Source organism: Elgaria multicarinata, chromosome 7 (genome assembly GCF_023053635.1).
Source record: "Elgaria multicarinata webbii isolate HBS135686 ecotype San Diego chromosome 7, rElgMul1.1.pri, whole genome shotgun sequence".
NCBI classification, from domain to species: Eukaryota; Metazoa; Chordata; class Lepidosauria; order Squamata; family Anguidae; genus Elgaria; species Elgaria multicarinata.
Window position 1 is genome coordinate 19,489,518 of NC_086177.1, and position 16,268 is coordinate 19,505,785.

General features: G+C 41.2%; 1 protein-coding gene across 2 annotated transcripts in view; it reads right to left on the reverse strand.

Moving 5' to 3' along the window:
* The window catches only part of CDH12 (cadherin 12), a 563,366-nt gene that overhangs the window by 112,900 nt on the left and 434,198 nt on the right, over positions 1–16,268 (reverse strand). For both annotated transcript variants that reach the window (XM_063130255.1, XM_063130254.1), the window contains one exon: positions 13,801–14,095. In XM_063130255.1, coding sequence (XP_062986325.1) covers positions 13,801–14,095 — 295 coding nt within the window. The remainder of the gene's footprint in view (positions 1–13,800; positions 14,096–16,268) is intronic.

A 16,268-nucleotide genomic window follows, 5' to 3' on the forward strand; every position in this document is an offset into this window, starting at 1 on the left:
AGAAGCTCTCTCTTCATTGAAAGGCTGCAGGTTCAATAAACAGAATTTATTGCTTTTCTAGCTTTCCAGGTTGCTGATGGGACTCCCTCCTGCCCATATCAGCAAAATTTGACTGCCGATATAGTTCATGTGACATTGGGTAAAGAAGAGTGACCTACATCTGTCAATCATATTCAGTATATTGTACAGATATTATGGCGTAGTGGCCATGCAGCATGACAAGGCCATCATTACAATTTTGGGACACAGGCAAAGGAAGACGGAAAAATCAATAACAGTTTTCAATAGCTGACAAAAACAGTCTCCATGCAGCTCAACCTATTTTGTGTCAAGCCCAAACATTCAAGTGCTCTCAGCAATACTGTTGCTGCTAAGGTTACAACGAATATTCCTGATTTTTAATTGCTACAGTAAAAATGAAGAAGAATAAAACAAAAAATCTTCCTGAAAATATTTGTATGGAGACGAAGTCAGTGAGGAAAGCACACTGGACACAAATTCTGGGCAGAAATGCTTAAGAAAAACTGTTGATTTTTTCAAACAAAGGTTTGTCACCTGCCCGGTCAAGTGATGAGCCTATAACTCAATATATAGAAAGAAAGAAAAATGGACAGAGAGGGCAAAGTTGTTTTCTGGACGCAATGATTTAGGTCAAAAAGAATCTGATGGGAAGGAACCACTTGCCAACTAAAATGTAGTGGCTTTGAATAGCTATCAAAGTGCATTTTGGGGCCAGAAATGGCTATCTGCAACAGTCCTCCCCAACTTGCTGCCCTCCAAATGTTTTTGGACTAGAACTTCCAGCATTCCTCACCATAAACATTCCAAAAAGAAGAAGAACACACCGACAGCGTAATATTGTTTCACATTTCCATGAGCAATGCTGGCAGAAAATTCCATTGTAGCTTTGTTAAGCTTCCTTTGGAGGAGAGTACTGGAGGCATAGTAAACACAGGAAGCTGCCTAATATCACATCATAATATTTTTCCACCTAGTCCAGGATTGTCTAGTCCAGCCTTCCCCAACTTGGACAACTCCAGTCAGCCCCATCCGGCATGCTCAATGGTTGGGAATTCTGGGAGTTGTAGTACAAAGCATCTGGAGGACACCAGGGAGAAAGCTGACCTACTGTGATTGGCAACAGTTCTCCAAGGGAAAGGGAAGTGGTGTTTCCCCGTATCTTCTACCTGATTTCTTTTGGATTGGAGATGCCAGGAATTGAATTTGGGGGATTCTTCATGCAAATCATAGTCTCTCTATCACTGAGCTATCATCCTTCCCCTGAGCTTTCCATTTTATTTTTAAAGAGGGTTTACTTGCAGTTACGCAGGCTGAATGGGTAGCTAGCAAGCAGGCATATATGCAGGTTGTCTTAGCATAACAAAACCTACAAAGCTGTTTCTGCCAAGCAGAGGAACCTTTTGACATCATCATCAAAGCTCAGACTTTTTTATTCCCAGCCCCTCTGTTGGCAAATTGTAGCAATGGCCCCTTTCAGCTTCTAAAAGCCCAGTGGATGTGACATTTGTGTTCCATCACACCTATGAAGTCAGCAGTTTCAAACTGTGATTGCATATGCATCTGATTTTTAGTTTTTAGTTTTGTGTTCCTTATATCAGAATTTTTTTTACAGAATTTTAAAAATTGCTGCTTTGAATTTGTATCCAAAATAGAAACGAAGGGCAAGCGTATAAAAAGAATCCTGTTGTATCAGAGCAAAGGTCCATCTAGTCTAGCGTACAGTCTCCAACAGTGGCTAACTAGGTGCTCCTTGGAAACCCACAACAGGGCATAGGAAAGAGGTATGGATAGGGCAGAAATGCTTTTAGTTCACATTTCATTTTTTAGGTTACCTAACTTCCACCTCCTGAACCAATATAATCAGCAAAATTCCACATGTCAGGGGCTCAAGTCAACATTAGCATTTTTTCAGACTCTAGTGGAAAGAGAAAATATGCAATTTCCTCAGCCTTGGGGAAATAGTGTTTCTGTGTCCCATCCCCCTGTGTGCCAATGAGGGCCTTAAAGGCTGTGCAATCCTCCTGAGCCCTCAACAAAGCACACTTTCCAGGGCCTCAGGAAAGTGTGCAATTGCCCCGGAACACCATTAGCTTCTTGACCAGATACAAAAGAGGGCAGGGTTCCTGCAGCTTTAACTATTATTTATTTATTTATTTATTTATTTATTATTTAAATTATTTACATCCCGCCCTATATCACTAAGTTCTCAGGGCGGCATACAGATAAAAACATACAGAATAAAGCAATAAATATACACAGTTAAAAACAAATTAAACCATGATCCAAGATAAAACAATATGTAATTCACCACCATTGTGGTGAAGAGGGAATTTCACCAGGTGCTGCATGCATACAATTGACACTTGCTGAAATTCCCTTTTCTATGCAACTGTTAAAGATACAGGAGCCCTGTCCTCCTTTCCATATGGTCACCCTATGAATCATGGGCAGCTGAATATCTGAACTCACACCACTGAAAAGCGTTGCCTTTGAATTAACATTGAGTAATATTACACTTTTGTCTGGGGAGATTTATCTATGTTGGCTCATTCACACATGGAAATCACTGCTTGGCGCTAAGTGATTGGCACAATCACTAAGTCAATGAGTGAGTTGCATGTGGGAACTAGCCCTTTGAAGAAAAGAATCAACTTACTCTAGACAACTGGCTGTTAACACGAGGCTACTAAGAAGTGATTATCTATAAGAAGGGATCTTTATGTAATTCCATTTATGTATTACATTTATATCCCACTTCCTCCCCCCTCTTGCCACGGACCCAAGGTGGCTTACATGATACTCCTCCTCTCCATTTTATCATCACAACAGCCCTGTGAGGTAGGTTAGGCTGAGAATAAGCAAATGTAGGGTGACCATATGAAAATGAGGACAGGGCTCCTGTATCTTTAACAGTTGCATAGAAAAGAGAATTTCAGCAGGTGTCGTTTGTATATATGGGGAACCTGTTGAAATTTCCTCTTCATCACCACAGTTAAAGCTCTTGCCCTCTTTTAAATCTGGTCACTCTAGTATAGCTCCTGCACCTTTAACTGTTGTGATGAAGAGGGAATTTCACCAGGTTCTTCATATATACAAATGACACCTGCTGAAATTCCCTTTTCTATGCAACCGTTAAAGATACAGGAGCCCTGTCCTCCTTTTCATATGGTCAGCCTATCATAGAATAGCAGAGTTGGAAGGGGCCTACAAGGCCATCGAGTCCAACCCCCTGCTCAATGCAGGAATCCACCCTAAAGCATCCCTGACAGATGGTTCTCCAGCTGCCTCTTGAAGGCCTCTAGTGTGGGAGAGCCCACCACCTCCCTAGGTAACTGATTCCATTGTCACTGCTCTAACAGTCATACTGCTCTAACAGTTATCCATGCCTAAATGGCCAGACTCACCCAATGAGCTTCATGGCCGAGTGAAAACTAAAAACCTGATCTTCCAAATCCCAGTCTAACACTCTGACCACTACAACACACTGGTTCTCAGTGTAAATCAGAAGGTGCTCCTCCTTGAGAGGGACAGGCACCCTGGTGTCCTCCAAATGTTTTAGGCTAAAACTCCCATCAGCTCTAGCCAACATGGAGAATGTTCAGGGCTTACTGGCATTGTAGACCAAAACATCCAGTTTGTTGACTTCTGACCTAGGGTTTATCAGGTCACAAATGCAAGGCAGGCTTTGCACTTTTAAATCTCCCCATGACTTTCCTTGCCTTCCCCTCGCCCAGTTTGCAGCCTATGGGGAAACACACAACACCTCCTGCTCCTATGTCAGCCAGAGGAGAGTGTGTGGATGATAAGACCAGGTGAAAATGGTGGGTGGGGCAGGGGGAGGAGCTGTGGCTGCTGATCCCTGAAAGGATTTAAAGCAACAGGGAAGAACTACAGCTTGCAACCTGGCAACCAGATTTTAAGTACTGGAAGAAAAATACGTAGACTATTCCAATCTCTCTGCTATTTCAAATTGTCCATCAGCTGACTCTGCCTTTGAAGACGTATGTGGTGGTACCATACTTAGCTACCAAACTGTGTCATAAACTTCAGTATACCTATCTTATGGCACTAGTAATTAGAATTTTATTGCATTTGCAAAACATACGTTTCTATAAATCACACACCCCACCCCCTACTGCCAAGCCATAATTACATTTTTCCAGTACCAGATGGTCAGGATTTACCATTTTATCATCTTAAATGTATTTTCTCAACTTGATTTGATAGAGCTTTGAAAAAAAAATGTAGAAGGGAATGTTCCTCCTGCTGCTTTAATAGCGGCATCTGGGTGAACAGCAAGATCATCTATTATTTGAACAGCAAGGTGTTTTGTCTCGCTGGATGGTTCAGGACTAAAAACCTATGAACACAGGATTTTTTGAGCACTACATGCAAGAGCTATGACAGAGCATCTGCTGAAAACTGTCTGGTTTGCTTGCAGGCTTGAGGGGACGTGGAGTGGAAATCACAAGGGAAAATGCATGACTCTGGAGTCACTGAACCAAAGAGGGTGTAAGCAAGTTGAGTAATTCAAACTACAGTGTCTTTAATGCCTCTTAAGGGACGAGGCACTGGGAAATGGAGCATCTGCAGACTGCTTTTTTCATTTCTTTCCAAGCTTGAGAATCAGCAATGGGCATTTTCAAAAGCACAGGACCTTCATCTGAAGAAAGGTAAGAAGCAGTCGAAATGCCATGAAGTCGATAAGAGGAGAAAGGCTGGATCTATCCTCATTTGGAGGAGAACAGACGGCAGAACCAGAGATGTACGGATTTTGTTTAATCTGTTCCATCTGTGTTTCGTGGGTTGCCAGACATCTTTCATTCCATCGTTTGCTCCTTGACAGAATTGGATTTTTCTCAATTTCCTGAACTTGCATTTGTGTGCACTTGCGCAAATGTGCACTTCCAAAAATGCACTAATCCACCCAAAACCCACAAATCTTCCCTTAATAATAATAATAATAATAATAATAATAATAATAATAATAATAATTGTATCCTGCCTTTTCCCCAGTACTGAGACTCAAGGTGGCTATACAAAATTAAAACAAATACAATTAAAACTTATAAATAGAAATATAACAAAACTTAAAAATATAACTAATATAAAAAACATTTAAAATACAAATGACAATAACAAAATCCAATGCATAACAGAGGTCCAGAATATTCCCCAAAGTCCTGCCAGAACAAAACCGTTTCTTCCTGCCTCATTCAAATTGCGCCATTTTCCTGTTTGTGCAAATTGAACAGCAATTGCAAGAGCTCATGGAAATCAAAGGAGAGGCAAGCATCAAGTTGAATTTGGGCAAATGGGAACAACACTGGTTTGCCAATCCCTATCCGTAAGTCCTGAGAAGTTGGGGATGGTCTCTCTTCTGACTGGGAATCATTTGCTGGTACAGCATCCAGTTCTAGATCTAATCCCTCAAATAGGCCAGTTCTGTTCACAGCCCTTCTTATTCAGGAATCAATGTCCTAATATTATCACCCTCTGCTGAAGATAGCCCCCTCTGCTCTGTCCAATATCTTTGGCCAATAACACTTGTGAGTCCAGCTGGCTTTGTCCAAGAGATGGAGGCAACATCTCAGCAACTCAACACACTACAACAAGCAAAGTAACAAAAGCATGCGAGAAGCTAGAAAACTGTGGGTGTGTTTGTCCTTTTCACAGTATCTGCAACCAGTGACTTCCCCCTCTCCTCGCCCATTAATCAAGCTCCTAATGATCACTTCGTTATCACACTGATTCTTCCTCAGGTTTGGTACTATCTGCTCTGCTGTGAATATTTCTATCCCTAGAATTAAGGTCGTTAATCATGTTTGGTTTACTGATCTCCATTTGCTTAGCATCCTTAAGTCTTTGCTGCCACCTGCTTTTCTCCCTCTAAGGCTGCTGATCCCTTGATTGACTCCTGCAATCCATCAGTGTCTGGTCTTTGGGAAACAGCTTCCCCTGAAGCACAGGACACCAAATGCCCCTCCCTTGCTCACTACTAATACACTCCATGGCCGGAAGGGGAGGAGGGGGGAACAGACAAAGCAGCCAGAGTCTCTGCCCAATATCCATTATAATCTGTTTAAATCTCAGCTTGCTCTCATTATCTCCAATGTCTTTATGGGAGTTCGATGACTGGGACGTTATTGCTTGTCATAAAGCAAGAACTGCCTCAATTACGGTGGCCTTTGCTTACTTTCTGATGTGAGAAATATAAATAGATCCAAGCTAATAGGAAGAGGAAAAATAGCTCAGCAGCTAGAAAGGGAAAATGATGCTCAAAGCCAATCAAAGCTGAAAAAAAGCCATTTTTAAAATAAAATATAACTAATGTTTACAGTCATTTGGGCAGTTAGGAAGAGTAATCCATTTAAAAATACACTCCCGATTTCAATCCACTTAGCGGCCCAGAGAGTTACTCTCATTGAAATCAAAGATTTCACCCAGAATCCTCAACAGAGTTAGGGTGTTCAATTTTCATTAAAGTCCATGTGATGAAAGCTGTTTCATGCGATTCCAACCTCACACTCCAATCCTAAGCGTGTGTATTCAGAATTAACAAATTCTTGGAGGTATGCTTGGGGTTAAAGACATGCAGTAAGTTCCCCTATCGTCAATTGATCTTATTCCCAGATATGTGTGCAGAGAAATGTAGCCTGAAGCTGAAACCCTATACCCACTTATATGGGAATGAACCCAAGTGAACTCAATGGGACAGAGTTCTGAGCAATACCATTCAGTAGTAAGGTTCTTCATATGGGAAGTTTACAAAAGTGTGTGTGTGTGTGTGTGTGTGTAAGAGAGAGAGAGTGACTATCAAAGCAAGGATAGATTGTCTACTACAACCCCCAAAAAGACTTGCACTAATAGTGGTCGTTTCTCTGTATTCACCATATCCATCATAAAGAAGGGTGTTCTGCTAAGGTGTTATAATTACAAACAAGTAATGTATTTTCAAATGCAATTATCACACACACACAACTGTTGCTTCTTCTTTGGCAAATACTGTACAGAACAAATGACTGTACTCATGTAAACACATCGTTATTGATCATTTAAATCAGTTGTAGGCAACATGGAGCCCTTGAGACAGCCTACTGCATATATATATATATATATATATATATATATATATATATATATATATATATATTCTTGCTAGCAGCTGAATTGCTTCAAAGTAAGGTGGGAGCTTCTAGCTGCTGCCATGTGATTTTCTAATCAATGCCTCTGAGCAGGTTACTTGTCCTTTGTGACTAATCATGGCAGCCATTTTATGGCTGTACCCAGAGCAATCCCTCAAAATGCCAAATGTGCTCATAGGTGCAAAAAAGTTGGCTTCCCCTGATTTGATGCTTTTAAGTACTGCTGCCTGCTGAGAGCCTGGAAACCCGAATGAAGAGTTGCTAAAAGTCATTTTAACTAAACAAACCCCAAAAAGTTTCACTTAGCTGTCATGTACTCAGCAAGCAGCAGCACTGGAAAGCTCCAAGGGAGGAAGTCCTGGTTAAGTCTTCTAGGGGGATTTCCAGAATGCATAAGAGGTCAGGGAGGCCGCCAAGCACAGAATGAAATAAAGACCATACATACACCTTTCAGCCACCTTGTTACAATAAGGTAAATATTGAACCCCTGCACATCCCAAAATTCTCACCCCTTGCTACAATTTTTGGCTGCAAAGTCTTTCCAATCTTCTCCCGAATGACTGGTCAAAATAAAATGGAAAATTCAGCACACTACTCAGTAGGATAGCTGTTGTGGGGAAATCTGGCTCTTTGGGGGCTCACCAGATTTTTTCCCCAGAGCCCCAGCTCACCCTGCAGTTGCCACCCAAGCTGTGGGTTCCTCCCTGAAATCCCCCAAGCTTTTATACACACACACACACATACATACATACACCCTAAAAATTAACACTTACACAACTTGCAGCTGCAATTTGAATAATTTACGAGAATTCTGGGTTTCATTTGCATGATTTATACAAATTGTGGCCATGACGTGCTTAGTTTTGCGCAAATTATGCCTTTGATTTGTGCAAATTGAATTGAGATTTGCACAAAACAAACACAGTACACCCCCAATTTGTGCAAATTAAGCCATTTATAGCTGAAATTTGCATAAATTATGCAAATTGTGAGGGCAATCTGCAGAAATGGCAATTTTAAGGAAGAAAATAAAACATGAAAATCCACGAGTTTGCCCACCTTGATACAGATCGAATCAAGCCAGCTAACAAGTCAGAGAGCTGAAAGTTCAGCGAAATTGACCTCCTGGATGGATTCCTATGACATCCCTACTGCTAAGGAGAATATAACCAGCAACTTAAAGTGAGCTTGTAAGTGAACTAGAAGCCAGTGAGAGTGGATCTGCGTTGGTGCAATATAGATAATGTATAGGAAATGGAGCAGTGACTTCTAGTACCATATTTCATGCCATATATATAGATTGTTTTATTTGTTTACTGTGCAATTACACAAATTCCATTTCATCAGACTCCATGAAGGGAATGGAAATAAAGTAGAAAAGAGCAGATAGATATTAAATGTTGTCAAATTTCAAGGTGAGTTGAGGCGTCTCCTGATGTTAAACATGTACAAAATGGAGGGGGGGGGGAAGAACTTTGTTAAAGCCACTGACATTTCATAGGGGCAGATGGATGCACAAATACTGGCTAGTAGATTAATGCATGTTGTTGCTCTTTATATTATCATTGGCCTTTCACAAGTAGTAGGTCTCTTGTTGTGAAGTTCAGGCAGCAATATTGGAAAAATCCATTTGATTAGTTTTCCTAGGTTCCCCGCCTCACTGGGCCGCCCTCTGGTTCCTACTGTGATGTCCAACTTAGGGCTCATCTACACCAAGCAGGATATTTCACTATGAAAGTGGTATGAAAGGGGTATATAAAAGGCAGGAGCCACACTACTGCTTTATAGTGATATTGAAGTGCACTGCAGGATCTAAACTACTGCTTTATAGTGGTAATGAAGTGCACTGACAACTGGTGGGGCCCATGACACAACTACACCAAGCAGGATATAACACTATGAAAGTGGTATGAAAGCGCTATATGGTATGTGTCAATGGGCCCCAACAGTTGTCAGTGCACTTCAATACCACTATAAAGCAATAGTGTGGCTCCTGCATTTTATATACCATTTCATACCACTTTCATAGTGGACTATCTGCTTGGTGTAGATGAGCCCTCAGTCTGCAGTGAGCTGGGCAAGTTTGCCATTTTTTCCAGACATGTTGCAGCTTTTAATAAAACTCCCGAAATTTCTTCTGCGGTTCTGAGTACTACTAATCTGTGGTTTTGTTTATTTAAAAACAACAATAGCATTCTAACATTAACATATATTGATTTCAACCATGCTATGATATGTCTATGCATTCCAGTGGCCAATCCTATTCTGATGTTGTGCAGACTTTATACTGTTAGTTTTACCCTACCCTGTGCCTGCTTACCCTACCCTGTGCCTGTTTGCATTCTCTTCCCCTGTTTGCATTCTCTTCCCCTCCTATTCTGGTGGCCAATCCTAGTCTGATGTTGTGCAGACTTTATACTGTTAGTTTTACCCTACCCTGTGCCTGCTTACCCTACCCTGTGCCTGTTTGCATTCTCTTCCCCTCCTTATTGTTTTACTATGATTTTATTAGATTGTAAGCCTATGCGGCAGGGTCTTGCTATTTACTGTTTTACTCTGTACAGCACCATGTACATTGATGGTGCTATATAAATTAAAATAATAATAATAATAATGAATGTTGTTCCCTTTGTCAGTGCTTCATTTCAGGAGAAGATACATCCTACCAGTAGTTGTAGTTGATATCATTTCCATCCATGTACCGTTCCTTATCATTGACTTCTCTTTGGAAAATTCCATATTTGAGGGTGAAGAGTGTATCATCCTTTCTAACAACTCCAGTGTATACTACTCCATTAATAAACACTTTTGGTTGTTATATATATAAAAAGCCAACCTGCAAGACACCATCTCTGAAGAGCTGATAGTTACACAGTCTGACAACATCTTCAACTTCAAACAACAACAAGAAAGTCAATTATCAAGGAGGGAGGAGAATTTATAGGGATAAAGCAGCCTAAAAGGTGCATTAACCAGATGCTTTGTCAATCAGATACCGCATTTAGCTCTTCAAAAACCACTACAACTCTGACAGGACAAATTGCCAACTAGTTTCTTTATTCAGTTTATCGTAGTACATTCTGATGTTTGCAACCTGCTCTCGCTCTTTTGAACGACATAAACAGATGTTCTGATACACACACAGAGGTCACACTTGTTAAGCATAAGTATGTAAAGAATGGCACTTTTCCAGGGAGGCCTACTTTCTTTCCAGCGTAATCATGGAGGATGAATAGAAATGACTCAAAGAAATCAGATTTGTAACTGGGGGGAAAATGATTATGGGGTCAATGTCCAACAACATGACATTATTCGTTTTAAACTTGTGCACAGCACAATCCAATCTCTTCAGACACAGGGGGAAGAGCATAGAGGTCAGACATACAGACAGTTCATGGAAAAGTCAAGGCAGGAAGCACAGACCAGGCCAACTCATCCTCTGCATCCCTCCTCCTCTCAATCTGTTATACTGTGATATTAGGGATGACCTCTGTGTCAGTAAACAGCTGGCCTTGTTTGCAATTGCAGCTAAGAAAATTATGGTAAGGTTCTTAAATTCCATTTCTGTCAACTGTAAAGGTGATTACCAGTTTTCACTTTTTGTAATAACCTATGGTTTACACAAATTAACTTGTAGTCTAGATATTAGAGATGTGAGTGAAATGCACTCTTTCAAGGTATTTCTTTTTTAATGGATTTATCAAGTTTTTTTAAAAAAAATTCACTTTCCCAATGTGCACGTCCAGGGCCCAAACACAATTTGTGACTTGAAATCTGTGTTTCTGAGCTTGTGATGCATTCCGCCAAACAAATTCAAAATAAACAACATGCACACCTTTGAAACACGCACGAAGAAAATGTGTACATTTCCAAAATGCCCACATACACTCTTTAGTCAATAGATGCAAAGGTTCTGAAAGTACTCATTGTAAAAAATGTGCACAAAGGTGTGCACAACTGATGCATACATTATGAGAAATGCACACACATTTTTTGTACAGATTTAAAAGCAAAAATACTGCAAGCTTATGCAGAGCCAGGACAGAATGGGTGCAGCCTCAAAAAACAAACAAAACACCCAGTATCATGGACAGATTAGTTGATCTTTCCGTGATACTGAAACTGCACTCATTCAGTGCTTGTCCCTCATTACTTCCTCTTTTGAAACAGGAAGTAAACAGCATGTGCACAGCAGGAGATAGCGACAACTTCCATCTTTAAAAATAAGTCGGACTTACTGGGATTTTTTTCTTTTTCTTTTTCTTTTTGTGGGGCAAAGAAGGCTAGAAGGGGCAGGAGGCACATGGGAGGCAGATGATCATGAGAGGGACCTGCAAAAATCTGTGAGTGCCCAGTAATGAGCGTGCAATAAAACACCAGTCTGCTGGAGCTCTAACGAAGCTATGTATGACAACACAGACATAATACCTTAACACAGTTGTATAATGTGGCTCAATGCAGAACAAAACACAGGTATTGCAAAGCAAAAAATGAGGCTCAGTCTAGAAAGAGGCCCAGTCTATGTCCTTTTAACACACAACGAAAGGTAGGAAGAGGAAATTATAGACCAAAGTGAAAGCTCCATTTTCATTATGTAAATTATAAATGGTTGTTCAGACCTTACCAAAATTATTTGTTTCAGCTGCAGAGCGAAAAATCATTTTTGAAACATTTATCTATCAGATGTTAAATACTGGAGAGCCAAGTCTTGCATGAACAGAAAAGCTGGTGTTTGTTGCTTGGAAGTTTTTGGTACTTGATTTAGGAGGTTAAGATATCTTATACATAATGAGGGTGGCTTGTTTAACATAATGTGCATGCCGAACTCTGTGAATGGTCTTTCCTTAGCCTTAAAACTGGTATGGCTAGGAATGTGTGAGAATTTAATTCATTCATTTAAGAACAGAATGAATCTGCTGAATTTGCTTTCACATCCCTGAATGTGAAAGCAAATGTGAACACATTTTGCAGTCAAAACTTGCACATTCTTGAGCTTGTGATATTTATTCGTGGGAAAGATATTTATGTCAATGTGGGAAAGTTTGCCTTTGGATCTGCACTTTTTTTACAAAAATAATGAATACTTAAATTTGTACTTTTCCCATTTGAATGTAAAAGAAAGAAAGAAAGAAATGAGATAGAATTCAGAGGCCAAAGAGATGATCCCAAATAGAATTGCCTCTCTCCTGGTGTTTAAAACACAGCAATATATCTGATTACAATACTCCGCTTTCATGTCTAATGATGCTTTTGATTTGGTGTTTATGCAGTAAAGTAAGCCAAAGTTTATGTCTTTGTGGGGGAAAGAATAAAGTTCCATGCTGTGGGGTGTGCACAGGTGCAGTCCCACAGTGTAACTTCCTGCTGGGCTGATTGTGTGTCCGATGCTGGCTTTGGCATTTTTCATACCGGCACGATGAATCGGTGAAGTGACATAGGCATGAGGACTGGATCACTCCCCCTCCAAAACTGTCATGGGGATATATCCTTGGATTTTCTCTTAGCCACTATCCAGGGCATCTTTGATGTTCCAAATGCTACTCAGAATAATTGCCACTGGCATTTCCATATCAATATTGCATGTGAGGATAAAAGTAACACCTCCGGGCAAAACTAAACGGTCTTCTAAGCTTCTTTTCTCCAGTGTAAAGGGGACTTTATGGGAGGAGGGCTGTAGATCAGTGGCAGAGCACAGGATTTGCATGCAGAAGACCCCAAGAAGACCCCAAGCATCTCCAGATAGGGCTGGAAAATTCCATGACTGAAACGCCAGAGAGACGCTGCCAGTCAGTGTCGACAATACTAGATGTACCAATAGTCTAATTCAGTATGCGGCAACTTCCTACATTCCTATATAAGCATGTATGGGGACAATTTGGATTGGGACCATGGCACTCTAGGAGGGAGGTTTAAAGCTACCCCATCCATTTTTGTTCCAAAATTCCACAAATGTACCTGCAGAAGTGAAGTCATTTACTTTAACCTCCGGTAGTGTATGTGGGACTGGGTGGGTGGGGATGGGGAGGGGAGCGTAATTTCAGTATGAAAACATCCTGTTCCTAATTGGGGTTGTATGTGCTTCTACTGAAGTAAACACACTTATCACACATGACTTCACTATGCCTGATTAGAAGAATGTTTTTTTTTTTAACCTCTTGTCTGGTGTTGATGCTAAAACAATGCTGAAATATAACCACAGGAAATGTATCTCATCCCCATGGCATTAACACCCCACTCCATTGCCTTGACAGTTTGTGGGATCACAAACTGAGCCATATTCATCTGGAGGTTCCATTTTGTGCTATATTGACCTGCTCCCTTTTCCACAATAATATAACTCTCCCCAAAAGAGCTACCACCATCATGGACATCTCAGTGACCAAGTACACTCCATCTGTGTGGAGATGATAGGTCAATAAAAATGGAGTCTCTATGCAAGCATGCTCTGGCACAGCAATTGTGTTGGGAACACTACCATGTGTGAACTGGTGCTATCTATTCTTTAACGACATCACAGACAACATTGTGGGTCCCCCCTCCCCAGATATCCTCTTTTTATTTCTACCATCAATGAATTAGGATTTCAGGACGTTAACGGATTTGGGTGATAAGAGTTCTTAAAAATCTTACTTACCTACAGGAGACATTTCAGGGACACTGGCAACGTAAGGCCCGTCTAGGAATTTTGGCTCATTATCATTAATGTCCTGCACTTTGATGATGAACTCTGATTCAGGCTCCAGTGGCTTCCTTGTATCTATGTCCACCGCTTGTGCGCGTAGGGTGTAGAAAGGCTTCTCTTCACGATCAAGGCTCCTTATGGCATGAATGTCCCCTGTGGTCTCATCAATGGTAAATACTGTCCCAGCTCCATCTCCTGATAATGTATACTTAACACTTCCCACTCCCTTGTCCAAGTCAGAATGAAGCTTAACAGCAGAAAAAGAGAAGGGCAAAATAATTAATAGAGTAATTCATGGATGGAAGAAGAACAGTTTTTCACTAAAATATTCGGATTGTGGCCCACATGTTGATGGCACCCAAAAATCATTGTAATGTCTAAGAGCCTCAAGTGGGACATGTAATACATATTATGATGAGAAATTATTGTGTAGACTGTTTTGGATCCTAATTGTGCAATCCTATACATGTCTTCTCAGAAGCATGTTCTGTTGACTGCAATCGGAGTGACTTCCAGGTAAGTGCGTAAAGAATTTAGTGTACCTCAGTATACCGTTAGTGTACCTCAGCTTACCCATTTATAGAAATGATTACAAATAATAGTACTTCTTGGGATACATATTATTCTTATCACATTTACCGCAGGATGTTCTTCTGAGGTTAGTTATTGAGAAATACTGACTTGCCCAAAGCCATCCAGTCAGAGTGGTTTTGGATTTTAATGCTATGTGATAATTCAGGAAGTGTCAGTAAGCTGCACTTTCTGTGTTCATAACTTGAGGGAGGGCGGAGGTGGCTGAGTCGCAGTTTGAAGTTAATGAAACATGCAAATATAGGAAGTCCAACTTAATAACACTTCCATTCTTTGATTTCAAATTAAAGGGGAAATTCATGAGGTGTCAAGAGCACATGGTTCTGATCTGCAGGATATGTACAAACAATGGAAGCAAGACAGAGTTGAGCTTTCTCATTTATTCAGATATATCATTACTGTCCCTCACAACTCTTGATTTCATGGCTGAGCAGGGCATACTACGTCTAGTTCCAATATTGCATAGGTGGAGTGCGTAAACAAAGAGACGACACACAGATAATGGATTTAAAATATGGGCCACTTCTATTTGTGATTCTGCAAGAGGTGGAGGCCTAAGCGGGCATCCTATCTTGGCCATCAATCTGGCCTTGAAGGGATCGGGTGAGACATTCTTAGCCCAACAGGTGTGGCCTGTATTCCACCACCCCTCAGGCTTCCCCGTCATGGGGTTGGTAGGCCTTCCGGTGTCGCTCCCCTACTGTTACAAAACTCTAGGTGAGTGAGAAAGGTTGGCCTCAGAGGTAAGCCCTATCTTGCCAGCTGTTGCCACAAGGCTCCCAGCTGTAAGACTCAGGCAATACCGCTCACCACTAATGGTGCCAATGAATGCTCACCATTCCTCTATTCGCCCATGATGCCCGCCAATAACCGCCAAATCAAATTGTGACCAAGAACGCCAATTAACCTATTTAATACTCCCCCATTGTCTCACAGTGTGAAGTAGGCGAAAAAACTCATAGACAACTTAGGATACGAGCAAAAAATTCCTACTTGGCTCCCGAATGGGCAACCGGATGACCCACACTGCCTACAGGGAGGGAGGGAGGGAGACTTGCACCGAAGAGGGCGCTGGGAGGGGCAATGCGGGTTTTATACCTGTGCTGCCTTCCTACAAACAGTGGCACCATGTGGGACGAGCCAATAGGCTTGTCCCCTGCAGCGTCTCCCTGCCCCCACCCTCAACAGCCTCCTTATGCCCTTGTTCTAGGGTGTGCAGGGAAGGCATTTCTAACCACTACAACACACGGGCTTTTTAATTGATGTACTTAGGCTTCTTTCCTACCCTGACTCAAAGATGGAGGGCTGTAATCTGCAACTATTATGGGAAACTCACTGGAACATAGGAGTAATTTGTCTAAAGCCACCCCAGTGAGCTTCTGGGTCAAGATGTCCATTGCTGAGAAACCCAGACCTCTTTTTGACTCAATGGAATTCTCTGGCATGTACAACTTGCTTTGTGTTTGTGAGCCAAGCTGCAGGCTTTCCCCCAGAATTTGGGAACATTTTGCACATTTTTGCAGGTTTTGCAATTTGCGCAAAGTGCAGTTGAATTTGTGCAAATGTGGCTGGATTTCCACAAATTTGGCAGTAATTTGTGCAAATTACAGAAACTTCAGGGGAAAATGTGCAAAATTACTGGAAAAATATGTGAACCAGCTCAACTCACTGCATACAAATTTGGACACTACAGCAGGAACTGGAACAAAGTTGGGGGAGAGGGTGAACCTAGGAAAATTCATCAAACTCCACCCTGCAAACAGATTTCTTCAACATCCCTAGTTATACCCCAGAGGTACATTTGCAGACTTATAGTTCCTTATGCATTG